This window comes from Clarias gariepinus, chromosome 6, assembly GCF_024256425.1.
Source record: "Clarias gariepinus isolate MV-2021 ecotype Netherlands chromosome 6, CGAR_prim_01v2, whole genome shotgun sequence".
Classification (NCBI taxonomy): Eukaryota; Metazoa; Chordata; class Actinopteri; order Siluriformes; family Clariidae; genus Clarias; species Clarias gariepinus.
The window spans coordinates 24,385,666-24,412,791 of record NC_071105.1 but is presented as its reverse complement, the minus strand read 5'-3'; the positions used below and the strand labels follow the sequence as shown (position 1 = coordinate 24,412,791).

Here is a 27,126-nt window from a genome sequence, read left to right as displayed (position 1 = left end):
TCTCATGGTTTGCAGCTGTTTAGTCCTAATCCTGTGAGTTATTACATTGTGTGTGTAGAAATGCTCTTACTTTCACTATTAAACATAACTTTAATTTCCTGCACCAAGCGTGCAAGTGATCTCTGATCATGCTCTTTCCTAATATTTTTCCCCTGTGTAGTTTATCGGTGTCTGCCTGCATATTCTTAACATTCTTATAAGCTTTGTGCTCATTCTGTTTGCCTGTTTTTGCATAAAATGTCAGTGTAAATCAGGGCGAGCACAGGGATGGAAACAAAAAAAAGGTTAATCCTGATTGGCTGTTTCAGATAATACACAAAAATTTATTTAGGTAGGAAAATTAATCATGTCTGTTTAATCTGATATTTTCAGAGGAGGAAATATCTCTTTTCAACCTTTTAAATGCTGTAGTAAAGATATATATATATATATATATATATATATATATTGATCAGACTCTTTCAAGGTTAAGTTTGCACTCTGCACTCATGGCAGTTTATAGAAGCAATGTGAGGTCGCTGTTGAAATAAACATCAGAAGGCTAAACTCATCCACTCCTTCTGTGGCCACTCAGCTCTCAGGGCCACCTGTTTCTTTCTATTGTTAGTGTTTCAATATTCTCGGTGAATTCCTTTCTTGCCACAACCTTAGACCCAACTAGAATTGTACTAATAAATTAATGATATGCTGTTCATTGATCAGGCTGATTTAATTATTTAGAGGCCAAAGACCTACATGATCTTTCTCTAGTTAGCACTTTGTGTGTCATAAAAGCACAGAGCCTTAATTCGTGACTGTATCTCTACTGTACTTCTGCAGGACTGAAGGAGAAATGTGTAGACAATGTAGTGTTTGAGACGCTTGTCCCAAAGCCTATGATACAGCACTACATAAGCCTGCTGCTGAAGCATAGACGCTTGATCCTGTCAGGGCCGAGCGGCACTGGGAAGTCTTACCTCTCCTCGCGTCTCGCTGAGTACCTGGTGGAGCGCAGTGCCCGAGAGATTACCCCTGGCATCGCAGTCTCCTTCAACATGCACCGTCAAACCTGCAAGGTACACCACACTGATCACATAGACTGAGCTTTCGATTCCCAAACATGTTTATTTTAAGGATGATGGAAATTTTTTTTTAAGCTTATGTAATTTTAAACACAGCATGAATTTTTTGGTTCTTTGTTCAAGGTTATTAAACATGACACCGCTATAGGCATCCTATGCCTTCGGAAAAAGCTGAAAACACAGACACTGAAAACACAGACAAAGAGATGCATATATATATATATACAAAGAAAATTATATTTTTTTGGTTGTAACAGATAAGAGGATAAATAAGGTTGCTGCTTAGGCTGTCCTTAAACAACCTATTTTTTATATTCTCTTACTTTGTCGGCTATTAATGTACAGTGCTGAAATCAAATCAAGTCTAAAATCAATTAACTTTTAATTAAAATATTATATGTCATATATATTTTATAATGGAAATGTCAGTATAACTGTTATAAAGTAATAATACAACGTTAAGGTTAAATTATGTTTTTATTTTTTTCCTGTTTTGTTGTTTGTTATTTTGCTGTTTTGTTGTTTGCAAACTGGATACCATGGAAGTGTATAGTTCTTCTAAATAGTCTCCATTTGATTAAATGCAAATGTTTTAGTGCTTAACTTGTATTTGAATTCCTCCAGAAAAGAAATTATATAATTATTTTATTTATATCACACTTTTATTTTACATAAAGAATTGTATATACTTTAATTTCAATTTAAACATTGGGTCTGCTTGTTATTTTTAACAAGAGTTTTTTGCTTATCTCCAGGACCTCCAACTTTACCTGTCTAATCTGGCAAATCAGATTGACCGGGAGACCAGTACAGCTGAAATCCCATTAGTTATCGTGCTAGATGACGTTCATGATGCTGCATCCATCAGTGAATTAGTGAATGGTGCTTTAACATGTAAATATCACAAATGGTGAGTCAATGCTCTAGTTTACTCCATCTTTCTCCATTCAAAAACACACAGCTTTATTAACATTTATAATATCTATTTTTTTAGTCCATACATTATAGGGACCACAAACCAGCCAGTGAAGATGACCCCCAACCACAGCCTGCACCTTAGCTTCAGGTGGGTGTCAATGCTGCATCATATCTAATCTAATATATAAAAGCACAGATTATGTAAGTGTGACTCCTGATTTTTGTGTTCAACAAACCTCATCTTGCATTAGCGATTGGCCACAGTCATTCCCTAAAGTCCCTGTTCCTTTTGACTTTGAAGGATGGTTATGTTCTCCAATAACGTGGAGCCAGCCAATGGCTTTCTGGTGCGCTACCTGCACAGGAAACTAATGGAATCTGAGGATCCCAGAAGCTTGACAAATGAGGATCTCCTGCGAGTGCTAGACTGGGTGCCCAAGCTCTGGTACCACCTCCACACCTTCCTGGAGAAGCACAGCACCTCTGATTTTCTTATCGGTAAGACCTTTTATCAATTTTGTTTACTGCTATAAAAATAAATGCACCAAAATCACAATACTGGGATTTTTTTTTTAATCATGCAGTCTTTATTCAAAAAAAGCAGTGAACAGCTTTTAAAAAAATCAGGACATTGGTTTTAAACACTGCTAAAGAATTGTAGAACTTAAGTTTATACTTATGCTAATACACTGGAAGTCACTGTTGTGACTTATTTTAGTTAAAGACAGTTCAGAAGTTTAAAGGTGGTTAATAGACTACGTACAAGAAACGCATTTAAATACTATGTAGAAAATGCTGACAGAGTCAACAGGAAATGCTTTAGGTTGATTTGATTTTATATACACTTATTTTGCAGCTGAGAGAAAGTGATCTGTAGAGAGTTTGTGGTTTTCTGCTATTTATAGAAGACACACAAGTCTGATTATCTGATTCATTAAAATTTTGTAATAGGTAGTCAGTAACTGTGTTTGTGACACACACACATGGTCATTATTCAAAGCTTCCAGTACACAACAAAAATCAATTTAATAATGGAATTAAAACTTTGCTTGTTGGCTTTGCTTGTCCTATTTTAGACAGTGACACTTATCATTCTGCTGTATAATACTGTATTATTTATGCAATTATTTTCGTTTTATATACATTATTTTGTCCCTGTGTTTGGGCTATAGGTCCATGCTTTTTCCTGTCCTGTCCGGTGACAGTTGAGGAGTTTCGCTGTTGGTTTATTGACCTGTGGAACCACTCAATCATTCCTTACCTGCAGGAGGGGGCCAAAGATGGTATCAAGGTGCATAATTTTCATCAGATTATAGTATAGTTTTATTAGAGTATTAAATCATATAGAACATGAACTATGAATCATTCAGGTATAAAAACATCTAACGCATGTGAACAAGTGAGAAACAGGTGCAGGTGATGACAGATGATCAGGTCGGTGATTAGTATACTGGTGATGATGAATGCTGATTGTTTGTAACAGATAAGAGGGTAAACGAGGTTGCTGTCACTTAAACAACCAATTTTTTAAATTATGTATTTAGGCACTGTGCAGCACTTTGCATTAAAACATTTCTACCCAATTCTTTAATTTAATCTACATAATTTAATTTCATTTAATATGAGGAAATGATGGGTGGCTTAGTGACATTTGCAAAGTAATGTATAATCTCTATCTTATCAAATATAATGTCAGTAGCATCACTCTGATTAAGGCTTCCTTAAGTTTAGAATTTTATGTTTTAAGTTTTTATTGTCATGTGCGTGAAGAGTGCTGTAAGCATTTGTATACAGGGTGGCAAAGAATTCTGGATCCAGGAAACAATCAAATGCTGTCAAAAAGCAACTTCTCTATGTGAAGAATCCTGTCTTACTTACAGCAAAACGAATTCTATTTGATGTTCTGTTTTTTTTTAAAGGCAAAGATGAATCTTTTGAAACCCTGTACAATGAAATAATTGTGCTACAGTAGCACACTTCTAGAGACTGGTACAAAAATATACAGACCGTAAACAATAAACAAAAATTATAATGTGTGCTCTAAACTCAAATAATAACCAACTAAACCAACTGCCAAAAAGTGACACCAGCAGAGATACTGCACATAGAAAGAAACAATCATACAAATGTTTGCGATACATAAGGAAATATGAAAGCATGAAGTATCTGAACTCTGATGTTTCTAGTTGTTCACTGCTCTCAGAGGTTTTTTTGAGCTAATCAAAACAAGTCAATCTGGGTCCACTCTATAACATTTTCTCTCTTCTTTAATCGTTGCATATATATGTAATCAGAGTGTTCTCTTGGCACAGGCACATGGTCAGAAGGCAGTGTGGGAGGACCCAGTGGAGTGGGTGCGGGACTCTCTCCCTTGGCCCTCTGCCCAGCAGGACCAGGCCAAGCTCTTCCATCTGCCTCCACCCAGCTCGGGGCCAGCCAGCCCTAGTCAAGCCGGAGATGAGCGGCCCCACAAAGAAACCCCTCCCAGCTCCATGGAGTCGGACCCATTGGTTAGTTATACCAATTTTTGTACAAACAAAACATTTTCAAAACATGTTTCGGTAGTGCGATATTTATATTAAAACTCTAGATAGACTGCATTACAAACGTTATGTAGAGTAGATGCTGTGCTAAATATCAATGTGCTTTCATTTAGATGGATAGTGAGCTACTTTCTTTACTGAAACACAATAGTGCTGTGACTTTATGTATAATATACCTTTTTAATCCTTCTCTCCCTGCTGTCTTTTATTTTTATTGCAGATGGCAATGCTGCTAAAACTGCAGGAGGCAGCCAATTATATTGAATCGCCAGAAAAAGAGGCAGACCCCAAACTGCCCACGCTATGAACACAAATATAGACTGAGCCTTCACTAATCTCTTTCATCTCTCCAGTGGTTCTGACAAAACTCAGCGGTCCTAATGCAAACTCCTGAAATATGTTCATTTCATAAATTACTAAAATGTCTGTATTCTTCTAACAGAGAACATACGTTTTTTTTCTTGGTTGGCTCACCTTGTTTTTGCTTTCCTGTTTATATAATAATGTATGTACATTGCAAGAATATTTGTTATAAAACGTGTCATAAAAGCCAATAGATACTTTTAGTCACAAGCAAATAGGTACTTTTGTTACAAACAGAAATATATAAGGCTTGTACCTGCAGATCATATACACTAAACAGTTTACATAAGGCATAATATGTTGTTCTTTTCATGAGCATTTACTGTTCCACTGCTGCCCACAGTACAACTCAAGGAAGCAGGCATTAACTGCTAATTGCTAGCATGCACAAAATGCGTTCACCTCACAGCTACTCCGTAAAGGAAAACAGCGTATCCAATTAAGCGCCATTTCTACGTGCAGACTTTTGCAGTGATGAGTGTGCAGTGTTGCTGCTGATCAAGCATGTCTGCCTGGCCATGTATTTCAGTGATTGTTTACCCAAAATGTAAACTGCATCCTAAAGGTTATGATTGTTTTGAACCACTAAACACCCTGGACTTTTTTTTTTTAAATAATTTCATTATTTCTGCCAGAAAATCATTTCGACAAACATAACTGCCATGAAAAAAAGGCAAAGTCTTGCAACATGTGCGCACCTGTCCCCTGTAGAGGGCAGTGTTCATTTTAAAATCTGCATTGCCACACTACTGGCAATGTCAGAGAAGTCACCATGAGCACTTCAACCATACATAGCGAAGAGCAGAGAGAGCTTTCATACAGATTGCAGTAGCTGAATGCTATTTCTGTAAGCTCTCTAAACAACATAACGTTTTTGTATTTTTACGTAATAGTACTGTGGTTAGATTTTATTCGGCTTTGAAACTAATCTCAGCTCAGGGGGTGGGTAATCTCAGGCATTCAGATATTATTATTTAAATAGTGTTGTACTCTTGGTTAAAGGCTCTCTTGTAGCATATGGTGCAAATATCTCAAAATGCAAAAAAACCAAATACTAAAGCATTCAGACCTGCTCAGTACCAGCCATGTGTTCGGAGTAGGAGATAAACTGCCCCTTCAGATGTGCATTAAGAGCTGCAAAAAGAGAATTCTAGAAAAGCATAGGATTTTGTTTTGATTTATTTGGTGCTATCCGACATCACCCACCTCGAGGAAAATGACTATTTTTCCATGCAGTGGTCTTATATTACCAGTATAGGTGCTTTATCTCAGTAAAATAGCCTTATGGTCTTACAGCTTACAATAACATTTTCATGAAGTAACTACCAGACACTAACTCTTCATCCAATAACTTTCTCTGCCTGTTTATGCACTCCTTTCTACTTCAAATGGCTGTTGCATGTCTTGGCATTATCCTTCATCTGATGTTGCCATCGACACTTATCATAAGCATATCATGATGGTATGTTACTGGTAATGATATTAAAGGTGTGGGCTGCTTTATCAGAAGATCTGACATTTATGCCCTGTAGTAAAAATATAAGGAATGAATACGCTTGGCTAGAGAATGTACTGCATAAACAAGAGAATGTGCAAATGCTCAAAATAAGCAGCAGTGGTGGACCAGTAATTTCCCTTACCTTTACCAGAAAACATAAAGCATATCAATGTATGCATGTTTACAGGCAAAACTGATTCGAGTGAATCAGTTGTAAAATTTGCATCATTCCAAATGGTTTCTGCATTGATATTTTAATTTTTGCCTTAAACACTGTATTCTTTCTTTGTTCATCAGTGTAAATATGTTACTGAGAGAAAAAGGAATTTTAAGGGTCTTAAAATGGTCATATAGGGTTTGTTGTCTAGATCAGTAAAAAGTGCCACAGAATCCTTTAGATAGGTATTACTTATATTCACATACAGTAAGATTGTCTATTTCTAAAGTTTTTTTGCGCTGCTATTCCCAACCTGCTGTGAAAGATGTCCATTTAATTACATCCCTTAAGACTTAGGATTGCTTGTCAGGGCTTTATTTGCCAAGCCCATGAAGTGGCTTCCTTTTCTTAAATCAGACTGGAGCACTTATGGCCCCATTTTCTAATCGTTAAAAAAATGCTACAAAGATGGTTTGGTCTTTATAATGTAACAGTATTATTGGTAATTTACCATAAAATTAAAATACAATTGAAAAAATATGGCTTAACTCAATTTCAAAATTTATTCTTCATGTATTTTATCTTGCATCATTGTATTTTATATGATGCAACTGATGAGAAGAAAATGAGTATTGCCAGCAAAGCCATCAGTTATACCTGTGCCTCATATTTGCCCCGTATAAAAAAGGATGTTGGTAACAGAAGCCATTGTGCTCTGTCTGCATCATGTCTCTGGTTCATGTGCCTGTAATTGTGATGGCTGTGTTGTGTTGTGCTGTGTCTCCCCAACAGGACTATTCAACAACTTACTGTTGACTTTGATTGTCAAAGAGGGAGTATGATAGTGACGCTTTTTTTCTGTTTGTTCTCTCTCTTTCTTTCTCTCAGCCGCACTTGCAGATTTTCTCAACCGCAGTACATCTAAGCTAGCTAAACTACCACATAAACTACAACCTGCCAGAGCAGTGATTATTATCCGTCATTTTATTGGAGAATTCTGAGATAATTACATTTGTACAAGGTAGTCGAATTGGGGGTCAGGAAACAAACAAAAAGTTAATTGTTTCTATGTTTGACCAAAGTTATTCTACAAAAATCATTTGATGCATCAGATCTGATCTAATTACATATCGCAGTGTACTAGATTTTTGTAAAATCTAGTTGGCTATAATGTTAGCCGTAGGTCAAAAGTTGTTGAACAGTCCACAAATTTCCATGCGATGCTTGTTATTAATTCAAAATTAAAATAGTCTACTATCAAAGATATGGTATCTAATGTAACTTGCAACGTGCAATAGATGTGCAATGGGTTTCTAAATGTTGTAAAAGCATGTCACCTTTGTGTGAAAATGAATTTGGAAATGGTCTACCTAATGTTTGGCCATTATAATAGGATATAGCCTTCTTGTTTGTAATTTACCCCAGATTATTGTTTAAACTGGTTAATTTTTAAATTTTTTTGTACATAATGTCATAATTGTATACATTGTAAATAGCCAAGTCATTTGCGACAACAATCATTTAGAATCAGAAACCTAGTAGAGGAATGTGGTTTGTAAAGGAGAGCCGGTGTGTTTGGAGTGGCCCTGTAAACTTGTGGGGAACTGGCATGCTATCAGAGGTCTCTGCATAACCACAATTCCAGCGTTATTCATCTGTCATAATAAAACCACACCATGTTCTTTACCCTTCGTTTATGCTTGTCTTATTTTATAATCTAGCCTACTCTATATATACTCTATATACATACATACTGTATATTCTTTTTTAAGTAACTTCTGTACTGAAGAAGCACTTTGTGATTTTTAGCACTGATGTATAAAACTATGAATTGAAATATGAAAACTAAAGAATTTGTGTGAGAAGTAACACATACAATTAATGGAATAAAACGATACAAGAAATGGAATAAGATGTGGGATATTATCAAATAAATATCAGTGTTATTGGACTTTTTATTGCAGTGGGAAAAATATTTAACTGTTAATCTGGTAAATTGCTTGGGGAAAGAAAGTGTTCTTGTGCCCGGCTGTTCCTCGTGTCCTGGTGGTGGGACAGATGGCAAAAATAATTAATAAATTAACTAATTAATTCGTGAATTAATATAAATTAATCAATTGATCGTTAAAATCATGTTATATCTTACTACATAATCGTACTCTATTGACATTTGTTCCTTTGTAATCATTGCATAGTATACAAAATATGCAGTAACCAGTAGCGCATGTTTTGATTACTATTTATTTGTATTTATTTATTGCGGGATAACCGTTGCTCTCCTGGCGCGTGAGATTCCAAGCACGTGCAAGACTCTGCGCGCCTCCTCACTGCCTCATGACGTAAATTAGTGGGCGGAGCCCTTAGCACCACGCGCACTATATATATACGTCCGCCTCGCTTCCGAGACGCAGTCGAAGGTGTGAACTTAGCAAGAGGTATCTTTCCTGCGGACAAAATGCCGGCCAAGCCAGCACCCATAAAGAAAGGGCTCAAGGCGGCGGTGAAGAAAGAGGCGCCAGCGAAGCCCGAACCTAAACCTGAGGCACCTCCAGCTGCAGCTCCACCCGCCGAAGCGCCTCCAGCTGAAGCTCCACCCGCCGAGGCTCCTCCAGCTGAAGCCCCACCTGCCGAGGCCCCTGCACCCGCGCCGGAAGCTCCACCAGCGGAGGTGCCCAAAGACGGTACTGCTCAGGGTCCTGACACCAACAACCCCAAACTCACTCTTCCTTTTTCCCAGGGCTCTAAAAACATTCTTTTTATTTTTTATTTATTTTTAATACTTTAGTGGCAAAGTGGAAAATAGTCCTTATTGAGCATGTTGTAAAGCACTAACACGCTAAGGAGAGTTCACTGACAGTATAAAACATTCAGTGTTAATTGGCATGATATAAGCGACTTAAAAGATCCACAGCTGTTTCCTGGAATTCTTTTGAACACCTCTGCAGTAGTCTATAAAACTTCTTATTAGGAAACAGAAGCCCATTTTTCTATTTTTACTCTACTTTAAGAAGCACTGTGAGAAATTTTTGCACCATTCTGTTGGACATATTCGGCATTTCTGGCTAGCACAAAACAGCTGAACGGTTATGTTGGAATGTTTTAGGGATCAGCTTTACTTAGCTGAAATCTGGAAGCTCTCGGTATTGCCAATATTTCTTTTGTTATGCCAGGGCATCAGTTTTATTAAGGAAAATGCACACATATATGTATATATATATATATATATATATATATATATATATATATATACACACACACACACACACACAAAATTTTAATTATTTAACAATAATGACACTTTTTGCACTAGTTTGTTTCAAGGTTTTAATCTTTCTTAAACTGTATCTTTAAGTACATCTGGTCTTAAATGAGACATTGTAAATATGAATTCAGCACTCCAGCTCTTTATTTAGCCCCCTGGTGATTCTAAGCCTAGGTGTAAATCTAAACCCTGATTAGATCTGTACCCTCTGGTTTATCTGTGCCATAAATACCCTTCTTCATCTTAAGTATCAATATCTCTCTGCATTTAAAACAGTCTATAACATTACAAATAAATTATTTTTATTAGGATGCGTAATGTACTCACGCAGTAAACTAGATTCGATTCATTTAATGTATTTTTCTTTAGCACGTGAATCCAATATTAAGATTAACTACATTTTTAGGATGTACGGGATCTGGTTAAAGTGCTGTTATAATGTAGAAACTTTTTAAGTAATATTTCATATTTAACAATAAACTGCCTCTGAGGGTAAAAAAAAAACATTACCTTATTTTTTTTCTCTCTTTGCAAGAATTACATTTTTTTTTTTCAGGCTAGATGTTATCAACTTCCCTGTTCTGAAAAGCTTCTAACTTTTACATTTCCTTTATATCTTACTGAGCTCATAAATGGATAGATGAACATGGGTTTCTTGCTATACTCAGGACTGGAGTTCACAACACCTGGTCTAGGCTTGTGTTTCACAGTCCAGTCTTTGAGAGATTACAGTTATAGTAAGCTATTCTTTTTGCACCATTTCAGCTCCCAACATAGATGAACCAAGTATTTAGTGTTAAAACTTGTATGGTTCACATGTGTGCATCCCATAAAGACTGGATCGGGTAAAAATTTTATTATTGTTGCCCATTTTTAAGTAAAGCGTTTTTCTTTGTATCATAATTTTTGTGCTTTAATGTCTGTCTGCAATTAGCCGATGCTGGTCGTGGCTAGGAAGACGCTGCACCCGCCTGCTGATGATTACTTGCTAGATTAGCACTGTGACTGATTTTCACACTGTGTAATAAGATAAGATACAACTTAAATGCCAAAGTCTTAAAAGCCAGATTATTCATAATACTAGGATTTTGTATGGATTTATTCAGAATGTAAAAAAAACTAATTTACCTAAGGATTCTATTGGGGACAGTGTTTACCTGATTAGCATTTTTTACTCCAGCATACCTGATTTAATTAAACAGTAATATTTGCAATATATTTGCTTGGCATGTTTGCAATTTGGATATTACAAAATTGTACTGTGTCCTGGACATCTTCTAGATTATGGAAATTTACTGGCATGTTTTTACTCCATTCTGCATCTCAAAGCATCTAAAAGTCAGCAATCTGAAAACTTCTGTTGCCTGCTGTAGGTGTGCTAGGAGCAAAAGTGGCCATCATTTAAGAAGTCTTTAATCTCTCATGCACTGCCTCATTCTATAGGAAGTTATGCTTGCTATCTGCTGCTTTCAATAAAGCTTTGCTTATTTAATAACAGCCCCTGCTGCAGAAGCTCCACCAGCTGAGGAGATCAAAGCTCCTACACCCCCTCCTCCTGCAGGTAAATGTGCTTCTTTTTGCTTCTCCACCTTAATGTTCATCAGCTTGGGTCATCCATGTGAATTTCCTGTGCAATGGCTCTGTTTAGTTGTCACGGTGTGTGTATGTGTGTGGGTGGATGGGTGTATGTGTTGCCTTTGGATCTTTGGATGGTTTTACGTTCCATTTTTTTGAAGCTTAATATTCCTGGGATAGGCATATCACAACGAAGCAGCTACTGAAAGAGAAATAAAGTACTTTTTTTTTTATTTTATTTTTTACATGTTGCTTGTTCTCCCAGAGCCTACCAGCGAGCCTCTGGAGTTGGTAATAGAGGATGTCAACGATGTTTCTGTCACTATCCAGTGGATACCTCCTGCTAACATTGGGAATGCTGGCTTGAATGGATACATTGTGGAATGCTGCAAGGAAGGAAGTAAGTCACTTTCATACTATGGGAAGGTCTGAGTGCTTGAAGCACCCTGTATCACCACACATTTCTCCACTCCAGTAAAGAGAAAATTATAACATGCAGGTTCATTGGTTGGTCAGACGTCTCAGTTGCACCTGTCCCCAAAATGTCATCAGTAGATTTATACCCACACCTATCTGATTGCCCTATAAGGACTGAGCACTGCCTTGGGAATGTTTTGCAGAGTACATCCTTATAGTAGTAACAGGTTCCAGTTTGAAAGCAAAAAAATAGTAAATATTAAATGAATTAAATTGAAAATATTACATTCTTTTTGATTTTATATCTCAATGTTTTCAAAGAGGTATGCAAATAATGGTGCAAGTACGTAGTGCAGGACAAAGCAGAGTATTCATTCTAGAAATAATATTCAGGGTTGTTAAGTTTTCTTATTCATGCTAAGGTCAAACCACTGACCGGTGAGGGGCATGGCATCTGTCAAGGAGTAAGATGCATTCAGCAGCAAGTGAACAGTCAGTTCTTAAAGTAATTATGTTGAAAGCAGGAAAATGGGCAAGTATAAGGATCTGAGTAACTTTCACAAGAACCAAATTGTGATAGCTAGACGTCTGGGTCAGGGCAGCTTCAAAACAGAAGGAACTTTCTGGGTGTTTATGGTATACAGTTGTTAGTGCCTATGAACAGTAGTCCAAGAAAGGACAACAGTGAATTAACACTAGGTCAAGGCTGGCCTGACTGCTCTGATGCCACAGTGGACCTACTGTAGCACAAATTGCTAAAAACCCTAATGCTGGCTATAGAACATGGACCACTGTGACACAGTGAACACTGTGCAGCTGCAGAACAGTAAGGTTGCCCTTACTGACCCCTGTCTATTAGAACATGGAGCATGGAGTCCTGGCATTCATGTTGATATTACTTTGACAAGTGCCACCCACCTAAACATTGTTGCAGATCAAGTATGCCCCACATAATCCACCCTGTCACACTGCTAAATGGTTTGAGGAACATGAGAGAGATCAAAGTATAGACTTGGCCTCAAAATTCACCAGATTTCAATCCAGTCAAGCATCTGCTAGACAAATAAGAGATCCATTCAGAGAACTAGTGAAGTCCATGCCTTGAGAGTGTGTTTTGTTATCACAAGGTGGACCCACATTAATATTAGGCAGGTGGTTTTAAAGTTATGACTGATCTGTCTATAATTTGAATTTGCTACAGTATTTTAGAATGCTTCATACCAAATTAAGTGACAAATATGAATTGTTTTTATATACAATGTCTGTCTTCCAAGCATTGTCTTCAAATTGTGTTTAGTTCTCAGCGAATAAAGTGTTTCTTGGCCAGTTCTGCCCTAAGCAAATTATGCACTGGGGTCTGAAGAACCAGTCTTTTTATTATGTATAATTAAAAAAAAAATTTTTTATCTTGTGCTTTGTACTTGTGTTTTGTTATAGCTAGTGATTGGAAAGCTGTTAATGATGAGCTCACCGTTTCCTGCCGCTACATCATTAAGAACCTGACCACTGGTGACCGTCTCAACATTAGGGTGGTAGCTGTGAATTCTGCTGGCCGCAGCAATCCTGCAACTTTACCTGATGCCATCCTGGTCAGAGAAGTTGTTGGTAAGTGCAGGTTTCCTGGCCAAGAAATTATACCTCTCTGCCACTTAATAATCTTGAACAATCACGTTTGATTAATATACCTAAGATAAGAATAGCTGAATTATGTTTATAAATTTATGGGAAAGAGGTGTGTGGAATTTATTTTTGAGTGTAAGTAGGCTCTGGCTGCTATACCGTTGAAACTCCTTGGCATAAGGGTACATCTTACTGACATGCTTGGCTCAGACTGACTGATGGGGTTGTCTTACAGATTTGAATATGTTACATCTAGTATGTTGTTAATCACACTGTGCTGGCATGAACACTACCAGAAGTCAGTTTGGAGCCAAAAAATATTTGATTGTACATAAGTTTTTTTCCTCCCATGTACAAAACAGTTGCTCAGGAGAATAATATACACTTAGAAAGAAAGCGCACACAGAATGGAAAGTCGGACTATATTTGATGGTAACTTGATTCCAATCTACGCACTAGTGGCAAGGTCTTTTCTAGCACAATGGCGATAGGTATTTTATGAATTAGATCTAAAAAATGAAGGATAACAATCACAAATCACAATTACAAATCAAGGGAAAATTGCTGGGAAGTGCTTTTCATTAACACGGATTACATGTGGAAGGTTTAACATGGCTTGAACAGACTGCATTCTGGAGCGGTGTCAAGCTACTTACCCCAAGAGCGATGGTGACAAATGTGAGCAGTTCATGTGTAGGGGGTGGGTGACATTCCCATGTGTTCTCACTCTGTGTCACAGCTGAAGGCATGTCGAGGTAGTATTTGCCAGAGACACTGGATTTATCTGGATACAGTCCATAGATTTGGAAAAACGGACCACAGGAAAAGCCACAATACAGGTGCTCAGATAGTGGGTGATGTTTAGGGAAGGTTTTAAAATAATATATTAATGTAATTACAGATACACGTGAACAGTATAACTTGCTGGCGGCAAGTTGATAACAAACGCCAGTGACTCCAGTGCAGATCAGTTTACACTAAGAATTTATGGCTGCATGTATGGTCTTGTATGCAAGTTAAGTGCTAAGGTAAAATAAGAGCACTCTCACTGAGATGACTTTTATACAACACCAAGCATAAGAAACTAGAAATATCAGTGGAGGGGGTTTGCCTTGATTTGTGAAACAATTTTGTAAATTCATGACAGAAACCCTTTTCTCCTGCATTTGCTCCTGGAGCTTAGTGTTTTGGTTACACAACGTAACTCAAGCTCTCCATCATACATCATAAGAGGGTCGGATGTGTCAGACTGGCCTATTTACAGCTGTGATGAGACAAACAGGCCTGTGGTCAGCATGTCCAATGGCCCAAAGTAGATTTGCAGTACAGTCTTGAGATAAGTTTATGATTCATATGGCAGAGAACAGGATTCATGATGTCATAAATGTTTGCTTCATTTTACAATTGTAATTGGAGAAATAATATCATTAATAATAATGACTCAGATTTTCAGCTTTTTCCTCTACCCAGATCATCAGATCATCATAAAGGTATTCAGCAGCAGATTCAGCTGGATTTAAGCCTGTAAGGATGTGTTGCTCTTAAAAGTTGAAGGCTAGCAGGCTAATTTTAACTCTGTAGGTCATGCAGTTAAAGGTTACCTTTAAAAACTGCTTATCTATCTATCTATCGATCTGTATATGGATTAATTTTAATATTTGATGAATATATTACAAATAGATAAACACCATAATAGAATGTCAATTTTTTTAAGTTCGACTGTGATGGACTACCTGGGTTACTTTGTGTGTTTGTGTGTAAATAAATGTGTATGTGTGAGAATCAGCTGATGTGATAGACTGCTTTGTTGTGTCCTCGTATCACTCCCAGTTCTTTGGGGATAGGCTCCAGATCCACTGCAACCCTGACAAAGCTAATGTTTCAATAAAGATGAATGAATTAATGAATGTATTTTGTAATCTGTGTGTAATTTTGGTTCTTATCTTCTATAGATCGCCCCAAGATTCGCCTGCCACGTTTCCTGAGGCAGCGTTATGTGGTGAAAGTTGGAGAGAAAGTCAACCTTGTCATCCCCTTCACTGTATGTGAGCCTTAAATAGCAGGTTCAGAAACTCCATAAGTGTACAACAGTTAATGCTTATGACTTTAAATTTAAATTGCAATAAATTTGATATACTGGTTCTCCTTTAAAGGGCAAACCCCAGCCTGTTGTGACCTGGACAAAGGATGGACAGCCCATTGACACCAAGAGAGTGAACATCCGCAATACTGACAGGGACAGCATCTTTTTTATCCGTGCATCTGAGCGAGCTGACTCTGGTGTCTATGAGATGTGTGTAAAAGTGGACAATCTTGAAGACAAAGTCCAGTGGACCCTGCAGATTATTGGTGAGCGTAGAGTTTGTGGCATAACATCATGATTTAAGGTCCTTGTCATTTTTTTTTTAAATAGGATTCATAGTCAGAGAGCTGCTCTTTACCTTGATTATACCCATACCTATATCTCAGTAAGAAACTTCTTTCTAACATTTGGCGAGAGACTTGTATTAAATCACAAGAAACACTGCAAAAGCCAAGTCAACATCCTTACTCTAATGTTGACACTCATTCATTCCTGTTCAAATGACCTTAACTTATAATGCCTCATAATGTCCCTAAGCAGCAGTTTGGTTCTGCTAAGGTGTCCCCAGGAAATTCTGACATTTTCAACATGATACTATTTCCACAGAACTGCCAGGTCCACCTGCAAGCATAAAGATTGTAGATAGCTGGGGGTTCAATGTTGCTTTGGAATGGACCGAGCCAAGGGATAATGGAAACACAGCTATCACTGGATATACAGTGCAGAAGGCTGACAAAAAGACTGGGGTAAGAGCTGATACTTATGTTATTAAATAATATAGTCACTGCAATCTACTGGATTTGATAGAAATCTTTTTCTGCTGTTTTAGATTTTTCAATAAAAAAATATACACATTCATTAATGTATTAAAATGTAAATTGTCTGCTTTGAGTTTATTTTATTAATTTGACACTCTAAATTACAAGTTAATTACAGTTATTTTAGTCCTGCTAGAACTTTATCCATATATTTTTTTTACCTGTACTGTAATTTTTACTCATCCAGTGTTGTTGTTTCCTTTCCACAGGAGTGGTTCACAGTGCTGGAACATTATCACAGGCTGAATGCCACTGTCTCTGACCTGATCATGGGAAATACTTATACTTTTAGGGTCTTCTCTGAGAACAAGTGTGGAATCAGCCAGGATGCCACTGTTACAAAAACCTCTGCCACCATCCAGAAGACAAGTAAAACTAAATGCCACTGGGTCTGGACCACTGAGCCATGTTGATCATGCCGATGCGACCCAGTCATAAACATGTTTTTACTGTTTGAAAAGTTGGTTTGATCAATATGGCTCGGTGTTCTCTGGTTTGGTGATTTGTACTTAGATTTGCCCTACTTTTTGTTTTATATTAAGTTTCACTTCTTGCACATTTACATTACTGTTAACATCTCAAAATTATACTACAATTATTGGTTTCAATTTACTATCATAACAAAAAAAAATTAACATGTATTTTAAGCATCTTTGAAATTATAAGTTAACACAAAAAGATTATTAGAATGTCCAGTGGAGCAGTGTTGCTATGGGGACATGTCTGACGTTCATGTTATTTTTATCAGGTATTGACTATAAACCACCAGACTACAAGGAACATATCTTCACTGAGGCTCCCAAGTTTACTACTAACATGCCAGACCGCTGCACCACTGTGGGCTACACAACCAAACTGTTGTGCTCTGTCAGGGGATCCCCTAAGGCATGTTAATTCACTTCAATTTTACTAGAATAGACTAAATCTAGTAAAAAAATATATAATTTAGGTAATAGGTATGTATATTATTGATTGTGATATACAGGCAGCAGCAACTCACCACTGTGTGGCTGTAATGGTCAAATTCGACTGGCGACTGAAAGCTGGCAGCTAGCTTATCTTAGTCTACAGCCAAATCCCTTAATAAAGTAATTACATAAAGTGAGTGGCATTGTTTCCTGTAGTTAAGACAGGCCTCTGACAGTGATCCGGCTATATATTACCTAAGGTATACCACAAGTGAGTATAACAATAATGCATAGTTGTGCTGCTGATTAATGTAACTTTAATTTATCCATCAACAAGCAATCAACAAATCATACATTTCAAAAACATATTTTAAGCAGTTGTATGTAGTTAGGAAGTATTGATAATATAATTACATTTCCTTTAATCCCATATTTTTCTCTCTGTAGCCCAAGATTCAGTGGATGAAGAACCAAATGATCATTGGTGATGACCCCAAGTTCAGGCAATTAAACAACCAGGGCATCTGCTCTCTGGAGATCCGCAAGCCCGGTAACTTTGATGGCGGTGTTTATACCTGCAGGGCCATCAATGAACATGGTGAGGCAGCCGTCACCTGCAAGCTGGAGGTCAAACGTAAGTCAACCAAGGCATAATAAGTGTAACAGTTGTAAATAAACAATACATGGTTTGATTTTAGCATAGCGTCTGAGGTAAATTAATGAATGTATGTAATGAACGTAAGAAATTTATTTACAGCTGATACAAATGGGGACCACACTCACACTAATGCTTATTTTATCATCAAATAAATGCGGGATTAGTCAGATTTGGGGATCCCGTTAAATTATAATATCAAATAAACCAATATCAATTCTCATGTTAAGCACCATATTATGATTGTTAAAAATGGCTAAATTCCACAATACTGTTAAATTCTTGAATTCGAACTGCGTGGATCTGAAAGTATTTCCGGATAGAATTCAGATTTATTATAGAATTCTGATTATGGGGTTATGTTAAATAAATAACAGATAAAAAAAGACATAAACAGATTTAAAGCATGGAGGGGGGAGAAGGATTTCTGCAGAGGGAAAGTCTTCAGGACAGAGCTCTGCACATTCTAGTTTCTTGGTAATATGACAAGCTAAATCCTTATAAATGCTACAACATAAGTAATCCATTTATAAATGCTACAACATAAGTAATATAACTAAGTTGTGTTGTGGAACATCCTCAAAACTAAGCAGTTGAAAAGCACAGAGTTGTGTTTGTTAATAAATGTTAAAATCACGTTGTGATTATTTTGACAGATTTCTATTGCAATTTATATTTAACTGCAAGCTATAGTTATTTTTAACCATTTACTTATTTAACTATTTACTTTACCATTTTGTATTTATTTGTATTTATCTATTATTGCAGCAAATAGCAAGGATGTTTGCTAAATATTTAGCACCTTAAAAGTATTGTAAAAAAAAATAAACAGGTACATAAATTATTGACAAATCCTGGATAAAATCCTTACTGTGCGTATATTACTGCAATCTTTTGTGATTAAGTAATAGCACAAGTTTATATCACATATTTTAGGTGATTTGGTAATTATCATGTGAAATTCTTTTTTTATAGTGTGTGTTGATGTCTGTCTGTTGTTGCACTTGTTCAGCATTTTAAACATGCTTTGATTGAATAACCTTCCACTCAGTTGTACTTGGGCTAACATGGAATGTTTTTCCTCCCATACAGAACCTGTGAATCCTGATGCTAAGTAAATAAGGTAAAAAGCTATGCCCACGTTGGTCAGTGTTTGTGGTGTGGTTCAGTTCAGACATTATATCTAAAATAAAGTATTAGATATACTAATATATTAATACTTTATAGTTAAACTTTATAGTTAAATAGTGAATCCCAATCAATTAACATCCACTGTGAGAATTGCTATTGGTATATCAAGATGCACACTCAAGGGACTAATATTTGTCTGGCCATAATAGGCTGAGGTGTTCCAGATAAGCAATTTAGAGTCTCAAGTACTTTACATATTTGGGGTTGGACAACTGTCTCTCCCTTGACCCCATCCCCCATTTGCTGACCATATAAGGTGGGTACTAAATTTGGATAGCGCAGTCTCTGGCACTGCAAGGTTTGGAGTTCTACCGCTACGTAAATTAAGTCTGGTGTGGCTCCATATGTGTAGAACAGGAAAGGAAATCACATTTCCCTGACTCATCACCCAGCTCCCCATTAGGCCCCAAGGAGCCTGCCATCATTCTCTGCCAGGTCTTACACTAATAACCTCTTCTGCCTACCTTCACTGCATGAACATTAAAATTCCCTGTGGGGGAAATTACAATTATTTGTCACGCTCATGGGGTGAGTATTGCGTTGTAATAATGGTAATGTATATGAACTTGATAAAAAAATGTAGTAGTTTTTATAGGTTTCATTTATACCTGTTGAAAAAAAGAGATAAAAACACAACAATGTATGTTGTTTCAGCTGTTTTAATTATTGCTCTAGGTCATTTATACCTGTTTATTTTGTTTGTCTACATTTGTTCTAGGCCCAAATTAGGATGACAGTTTGCACAAAAGGTAAATACTGACGTATGTGCTCACTCTGTCTATAGAGCATTGTGTCAAATCTCATGCATGTGATATGATGGGTTGTTGTCAAATCTATAAAAAAAACTGATGTGAGGTTTTCTTTTCTTTCTTCTCTTATTTTTTTTAGGATTTTGAAGACACCGGTTGTTGATGCAAAGAGAAAATGAACTGTACATATAAAAGAAATAACTTTTTCTTATGTAACACTTTGACTCACAAATAGAGCACATGTATAGGTACATCATGGACTGCCTGTGGTTGAGACATCAGTTTATTTGTTTCTATTTATGTATGTATCTTATGATACCTGGCACTGTCCTTATGATAAAGACTGATCAAGTTTTTGCCTGTTAATGGGATCATCTGGAGAAAATGGGAAAGATTTCAGTGTTTGTTAAAAATAAATGAATGCCTTCAGTTTGTTCTCATTGTTTTTTTTTTTTTCATCAATTATAATTAAAGTGTTCATCTATATTTATTGTTAACATGAGACTGTACACTGGTATATTTTTGAGATGGCTACACTTTCTCTGTTATGTATAGCCAGGGGTCAGAGATTTTATCACTGTTTTTAATAACATCATCGTGTGAATTATCAAACTCCTCTTATTATTTATTTATTATGAGATTAAGTGACTGGCAATTTGATAGGCATGATTTAAAAACCATGTTTATCACAAATTATAGGACATTACATTTTTGCATAAACTTTTTAAACACGGTGAATTTGAAATAAAAAAATATCTAACAGAATTTTAAATAAATGTTCATGGGAGTTTCTGGGAGGCCAGCATTTCAGACCTGAAGCTGCCAATTCAATGAAAAATGCTATTATGCTAATAAATGTATCAAGTTTAATATCTGCTTTGGGGTCTGTGGGTTAAAAGTTCAGAAGTAAATGGTTACAAGGGGTCAAAAAATATTATGGTATAAACATCAATCAGCCATAATATTAAAACCACCTATCTAATATTATGTAGCTCTAACTTCTCATAGAAAGGATTCCACAAGTGTTGTGATGGTGTGCTGTGGTATCTAGCACCAAGACATTGGCAGCAGATTCAATATTTTGAGAGGTGGGGACTTTATGGATCGGACTTGTTTGTTCAGCACATCCCACAGATATTTGGATAGTATCTAAGAAATTTGGGGGTGGAAGTCTACATATTGAACTCTTAGTCATTTCCTCAAACCATTCCTAAAAAATTTTTGCAGCGTAGCAGGTGACATTATCCTGATAAAAAAAAAGACCACTACTATTACAGAATAACATGGCCATGAAGGGGTGTACTTGGCTTGCAACAGTGTTTATGCAGGTGGTATGTGTCAAAGTAATATTCACATGAATGCTATGATCCAGGGTTTCCCACCAGAACATGGCACAGAGCATCACACTGCCTCTGCTGACTTGCCTTCTTCCACTTCTCTTCCTCCACAACCACCCTGCCATCCACATCAGGCCACCTTCTTCCATTGCTCCATGGTCCAGTTCTGATGCTCAGCTATGCAGAACCCAGACACAGCAACCTCTGTATTGTATCTTTCTATCACATCAAGCATCAAATCTTTCAACAATTTGTGCCACAGTAACTCTTAAAGTATGTGGACCAGATTGGCACTATACTTCACTAGTTAGTAGGTTTACTAGTTGTCCTTCCTTATACAGTACCACCTTTGGTAGGCACTAATCACTGCGTACCAGGAACACCTCACAAGACCTGCTGTTTTAAAGATTTTCTGATTAGCCGTCACAATTTGCCAATGGTTAAAGTTGGTCAGATTCCAACACTTGCCCATTTTTCCTGCTCATAGCAGAACAGTTTTGAGACCTGACGGTTTGCTTGCTTCCTAATATGTCCATCCCCATGACAGGGGCATTTTTACCAAAATATTATTTTTGTTATTAAAGTTATTTTCTTTTCACCTTTCAGTGGTTTTAATGTTATGGCTAATCAGTATATTTGCCTCATTTGCTAATATTACAAAAGATAGATTAGCATCATTAAATATATCTGTGATTTTTTTTATATATAAAAGGTGTGCCTGGTTGCCAAAGGTTTGACTCCTCTGCCATAAATGACAGAACAAAAGAGCTTTCAAACATGCTACATAGCAAGGCCGTACCAGATAAAACCTACCATAGCACAAAAGCCTTTGTATCAAGCCACCTAAGCAGTGGGGTCATGTCTTTTTCTACACACAGACTTTGGACTAAGCAAAGCTATGAACAGAAATAGAGTATCTGGGCTACACTGCACATGAATGCAACTCATACAACCTTCACTGGTACTCATTGCCAATTGTAAAGGGCACCATGCATGACGTCCATTATCATAGCTTCTTAGAGAGTCAGGCATAGTGTTACAAGATGTTCGTCATGTACCAGGCTATGGATATCTTATAGAGTAAATAGGACATACACTGAATATTGCATTAGTGCCAGTAGTCAAGCAGCGCCACCACATTAAAGGGTTCTACTTTCGCTGCCAGTGAAGACATGGCTAATGCGGAAGGATCAAAATCAAAAGGATTGTAGTGTCAGGTTGTCAACTGATGGCATTATAACAATTACTGGCCTGAGAAAGGCATTACATTTCACAAATGAGGACAACATTAGTAAATGTGAAATGTTTCATATTTTAGATTCCCAGACAGTAATGAATTTTGCAGATGGGGCGTGGGGAAAAATTTGTTGTAAATGTGCAGCCTTTTGCCATAATGCTGTGATTTTGTCTCTTAATTGGTGGCTTTCAGATTAAAGATCTCAGTGTGATTATTTGTCGACTAAAGAATTTCATCCCAAAACCACATCAGCTTTATAAAGAGCAGTTGAAAGTGCAGTTGAACCATACCTTGATGGGACGCTATATAATATGAAGCTTACCTGTGCATGTTCTATGGTTGGTATGGCTGTTAAAATGTACTGTTAATTACCTAATGCCATGTGTTTATCCAAACTTTTGACTGGCACTGTATATTCTAGTAAAATGTGAATAGGTCACAGATTTTATCATTTTGCTCTCATGCATTAGTTAGATTTATATTTAATTGAGAGCTGAGTAGGGAAGACGAGTGTAGTCAACAGCAGCATGGTAGTGGGAACTAGATGAAGAGAAACTAAGAGTCATACTAAACTGAGATTAAATTCTACAAGTTGGCTAGTTTTGTCAAATTAGCTTTGTTTAGCCCACAGCGCTTTATGTTTTGTTTTTTTTCAACTCCAACTACATTAATATTTCTCACTTTGATCGCATCTCAACTCATTTTTTTTTTTTTTTTTTTTTTACACTTATTGTAAATTGCTTTTGACTTATCTATTGCTGTTATAGTACTGAAGGCCCTTTTGTGTTTGTGCTGCAGGCTGTGTTATCCTGCACAGCAGGTGGTGTTGCTATTACACTAGCACATTCGACTTCATGCAGCATGTTCCCTCAGTTACCAGTCCCAAATACCAGTGTGTCTCTGTCAGATTTTTCCCGCCTTTGATCAACATAGACTCATGTAAAGGGAGGTAAAGTGACTACATCAACACTCACTCACTCACTCATGCATTCTCTATAAAGCTTATTGTGTACAGGGTCAAAGGAGGACTAGAGCCCATCCCAATCCATCGCAGGGCACAAGCATGCATGCACATTTACAGTACTCATCAAAGTGGGCAAAATGGTCACGCCAATAAGAATAATCTGCATGTCTTTGGAGTGTGGGATGAAACCAGAGCACCCAGGGGAAACCCACCAAACACGAGGAGAACATGCAAACTCCTCTTACACAGACTTCAAGGCAGGACTCGAACCCTTCACCCTGGAGGTGTGAGGCCACAGTGCAAACCTCTACATCATGCTGGTCTACACCAACACATTTTTAAAATATTCAGCTTGACGTTCACACCTACATGTGAGGTTGGAAATGTATTAATCGCCTACATACAGTATATTAAGCATCTTAAAAGGAGACTACTGTTTAACTGTGTGCTTTTAGTGAGCTGACACCCGGATAAAAATGGAAATAAAAAAATGCTCATTGACATTTCCTCTGACAGTTTAAGCACAATTTAAATTAAGCAATTAAGCTCAGTTTAGTTTAATTTAAAGTAATTTAATAATTGTGACAGGAGATGAAAAATGTTACAGCTAGAGGAAACTGGAACTGAAAAAGTGAAGAGAGCTGATGGACTGAAGGTCCTGCTCAGTCTGACTGGGACTCCAGCTCCCTCTGCTGTGTGAACAGACAATGACAAGTAGATAGAAGAATTAAGGAGTTTGTGAACAACAAAATCAATAATAATAATAATAAATCTCACATTACAATAGGCCTATTACACTGTATGGCCAATTTTTTTGGACACCTGACCACCACACCCATATGTACTTATTCAACATCCCTTTCCATTTGTATCCCCATTTTCAGTTATAATAACCTCCATGCTTCTGGAAAGACTTTTCTCTAGATTTTGGAGCACTGCTGTGGCAATTTGTGCTCACTCAGCTTCAAGAACAATGAGGTCCGGCACTGATTTTGGGCGAAGAGGTCTGATGCTCAGATGGTGTTCAATTCATTCCTATTTTAAACCACATATACTGTATAGGGTCATGTGGGCTGGGAGCATAACAAAAGGCACTAAGCTAACCCTTCGCAGGGCCACATACACACAACAGGCACTTTGGGAATTCCATTTAACCTAATTGCCACACACTATGCCACTGTGCCGCCAACAGTGTTGCAATTCATCCTAAAGGTGATCAGTGGGGTTGAGCTCAAGACTATGTGAAGGCCATTCAAAGTTCTTTCCTTCCAACCTTGGGAGAACATGTCTCCATGGACCTGGATTAATGCACAGAAGCACTATCATGCTAGAACATGCTTGGTACTTATACAATTGTGTGCTACCAAATTTGTAACAACAGGAAGACCCACATGAGTGTAAAGACAATATAAAAGACAATAATAATTTTGTCTTTAAACCACATACAGTATATATTTTTTAAAGTGGCTTTCTGTTTTGACATAATGTTTTATATTCCAGTGGTACAATAGCTGGTTCAGTGATGTTCACTGTTTTCATGAAAAGTTTACAAGCACATGGATTCAGATTAGTTGATGCACAGGAGGGAAAAATAAGTAAAAATAAAACAAACCACCAAGCAAACAATCAGGGAATCGGGATGGCCCAGATTATTCAACCAATATAATACATTATTTGAAACTGTGTTTTCTTTAAAATATAATAATAATTTGACATCAGGGCAATTGTGAGGAATCATGAGATCATGAGTTTGTCCTGCTAATCTAGTTTATCAGCTAGACAATTATTTAACTTTCAAGCCATCTAAAAGATGGAACAAATGTGTAAGCAGGTGGGAGTTAAGGCCCGCATTGAAGGTGGGCCAGAGAAATCCCACATTATCCACAGCGGCATAATTCTAGCCAAACATGAGCACCCTTTCCTTCACTGAATCAGTCGTTTCCTGTTTTTAACCACCTGATGAGTTGCATCCGGAATATCCTCAATATAGTTGTAAAGAAAACCTGCATGCACTTGCCTTTGGCAGATAATACTGGACATCCCATGAGTAAACAGTCTGTCATGATCTTCAACATGCAGCAGTGGTGTGTAGCTAATGGAGTACAAACATCCCTAACCAGTTTCTCATTGTCATTCCATTAGCTGTTTAAATTGCTGTTATTGTTTGCATCAATTAGTTCATTGAGGAAGGATGAAATAGATCTGATCAGGTTTAGGGAACACTCACGGCTGTTGTGTTAAGCCAGCTGAGCAAATAAATGATGCTCTTTGTTACATACACCAGAAAGCAAGTACATGATCCAACGACTTACTGAGTAGATCAGTGCTTATGAATGCATTACATCGTGCATGAATTTCTCCTTTAATTTATTAGACATCTGTCAAAAACTAAACCCTGCAGTGCCAAGGATTTCTCCAGATGTAGCAGAACAACACCATTTGGATGTCTGCTACTCTCTAAAAGGTTTTGCTGCCGCCTCAGTCTCTGGTAAATCTAATCACGGTCACTTTTGGGTCCGCATGTCCATTTGGCATTCAGAGACACAAGCCGAACCCCAGATGTTATTAGAGCATTGATTTCCCAACAGAAGTCATACCATCAGTCACAAATACCGAAACGGCCGTTGAGTGTTACCCCCTTAAAAACCTTTCAAGGAAGAACATTACGATTGTGTTAATTCTTTAAAATCTAAAATCACCATGGAGCTTAGATTTTGTACGTATTAATTAGGTATGGGCTGTAGTTGACGCGTCACAGAATTTCTCCTTCATAAAATCATTTATAGCTTTGCCCAGGAAGGCTTGCCTTTATATGATTGATTTCAGATGCTGATTGAGTGCATTTCATTAAAGCTGAGGCACCATGCAGCAAACCAGAAGAAACGAGCCAAAAGAACATAACCGCTGGATTTTTGTAGTCGAACTAAGAGAAACTAAATGTACCAGAGCTTTATTGACATTTTTACATATTCCTCTGAGCAGACACATATACTGTACCCCCATGCTGAGGCCAGACTTTTAGTGTTGGTGTGCAGCGAGGCTGATGAAAGCAAGCAGAAAGCGCATTATGGTGCAGTGGCTGCGCTGTAGTGAGAGAGAGGCTGACAATGAGTAATGAGGTTGCTGATGAAGCCAATTGTTGGTGTTATTCTGGAGTTTCTGACTGCAAAGCCTTGAAGTCTAGCGGCTGTTCTTCTAGTTCACCACAGTGTTGAATAATTTACAGACAACACATTACCTACATGCTGCTCTCAACAAAAAGCACAGGCAGACTGGGCTAGTGGTACTGCAGAACTACTGAAAAACACCTTCTTCCTCTCCATCTCCCTCCCTCCTCTCTCTCACACACACACACACGGTGGGATGCTGAGTGAGCAGGGGAATCTGCGGACAGTCTCCCGGCTGCCCCCTCCCACACACTAACACACACAAACACACACTGCTCACTTCCAGCTAGAGTCTGAAATCACATTCACACGTCTCCAAAACCGCATACAAGCGTCCTAATTAGTGCGGCTAAACACTAAACACTGTTAAGTGTGTAAGTGTGCGTTCATGCGGTTTGGGACGGAACCTACATACGGACTAATGTAGTAGGCATATGAACTACTGTAAGAGCGCGAAGGGGTGGGGCCACTTCAGAACGCGTGCGGCGAAGAAAAAAAAAAAAAACCTCGACCAATCAGAGAGAGGAATAGTTTTCGTTGGCCAATCAGAGCGCGCTGCCGGGAAATACAGCAGCGAAACGCCGGAGGCTGCGATGCTGTGAG

At 37.5% G+C, this 27,126-nt stretch overlaps 2 protein-coding genes across 5 annotated transcripts in view; both read left to right on the top strand.

Moving 5' to 3' along the window:
- Window positions 1-8,226, top strand: part of nav1b (neuron navigator 1b) — a 67,237-nt gene extending 59,011 nt beyond the window's left edge. For all 3 annotated transcript variants that reach the window (XM_053498005.1, XM_053498004.1, XM_053498006.1), the window contains 7 exons: window positions 820-1,055; window positions 1,817-1,971; window positions 2,056-2,127; window positions 2,281-2,477; window positions 3,152-3,270; window positions 4,292-4,489; window positions 4,743-8,226. In XM_053498005.1, coding sequence (XP_053353980.1) covers window positions 820-1,055; window positions 1,817-1,971; window positions 2,056-2,127; window positions 2,281-2,477; window positions 3,152-3,270; window positions 4,292-4,489; window positions 4,743-4,829 — 1,064 coding nt within the window. In that variant the 3' untranslated portion in view covers window positions 4,830-8,226. The remainder of the gene's footprint in view (window positions 1-819; window positions 1,056-1,816; window positions 1,972-2,055; window positions 2,128-2,280; window positions 2,478-3,151; window positions 3,271-4,291; window positions 4,490-4,742) is intronic.
- A 727-nt stretch (window positions 8,227-8,953) lies between these two features.
- Window positions 8,954-20,247, top strand: mybphb (myosin binding protein Hb). 2 transcript variants are annotated; one of them, XM_053497722.1, is made up of 13 exons: window positions 8,954-9,221; window positions 11,301-11,363; window positions 11,643-11,777; window positions 13,232-13,399; window positions 15,367-15,455; window positions 15,568-15,763; window positions 16,104-16,243; window positions 16,525-16,684; window positions 17,064-17,200; window positions 17,671-17,857; window positions 18,971-19,001; window positions 19,788-19,818; window positions 19,958-20,247. In XM_053497722.1, the coding sequence occupies exons 1-11, from the start codon at window positions 8,996-8,998 to the stop codon at window positions 18,994-18,996; spliced, it is 1,527 nt and encodes a 508-aa protein (XP_053353697.1). In that variant the 5' UTR covers window positions 8,954-8,995; the 3' UTR covers window positions 18,997-19,001; window positions 19,788-19,818; window positions 19,958-20,247. The 2 variants fall into 2 exon arrangements, with proteins under 2 accessions (XP_053353697.1, XP_053353698.1); XM_053497723.1 differs by lacking the exon at window positions 11,301-11,363.
- The last annotated feature ends 6,879 nt before the right edge of the window (window positions 20,248-27,126 follow it).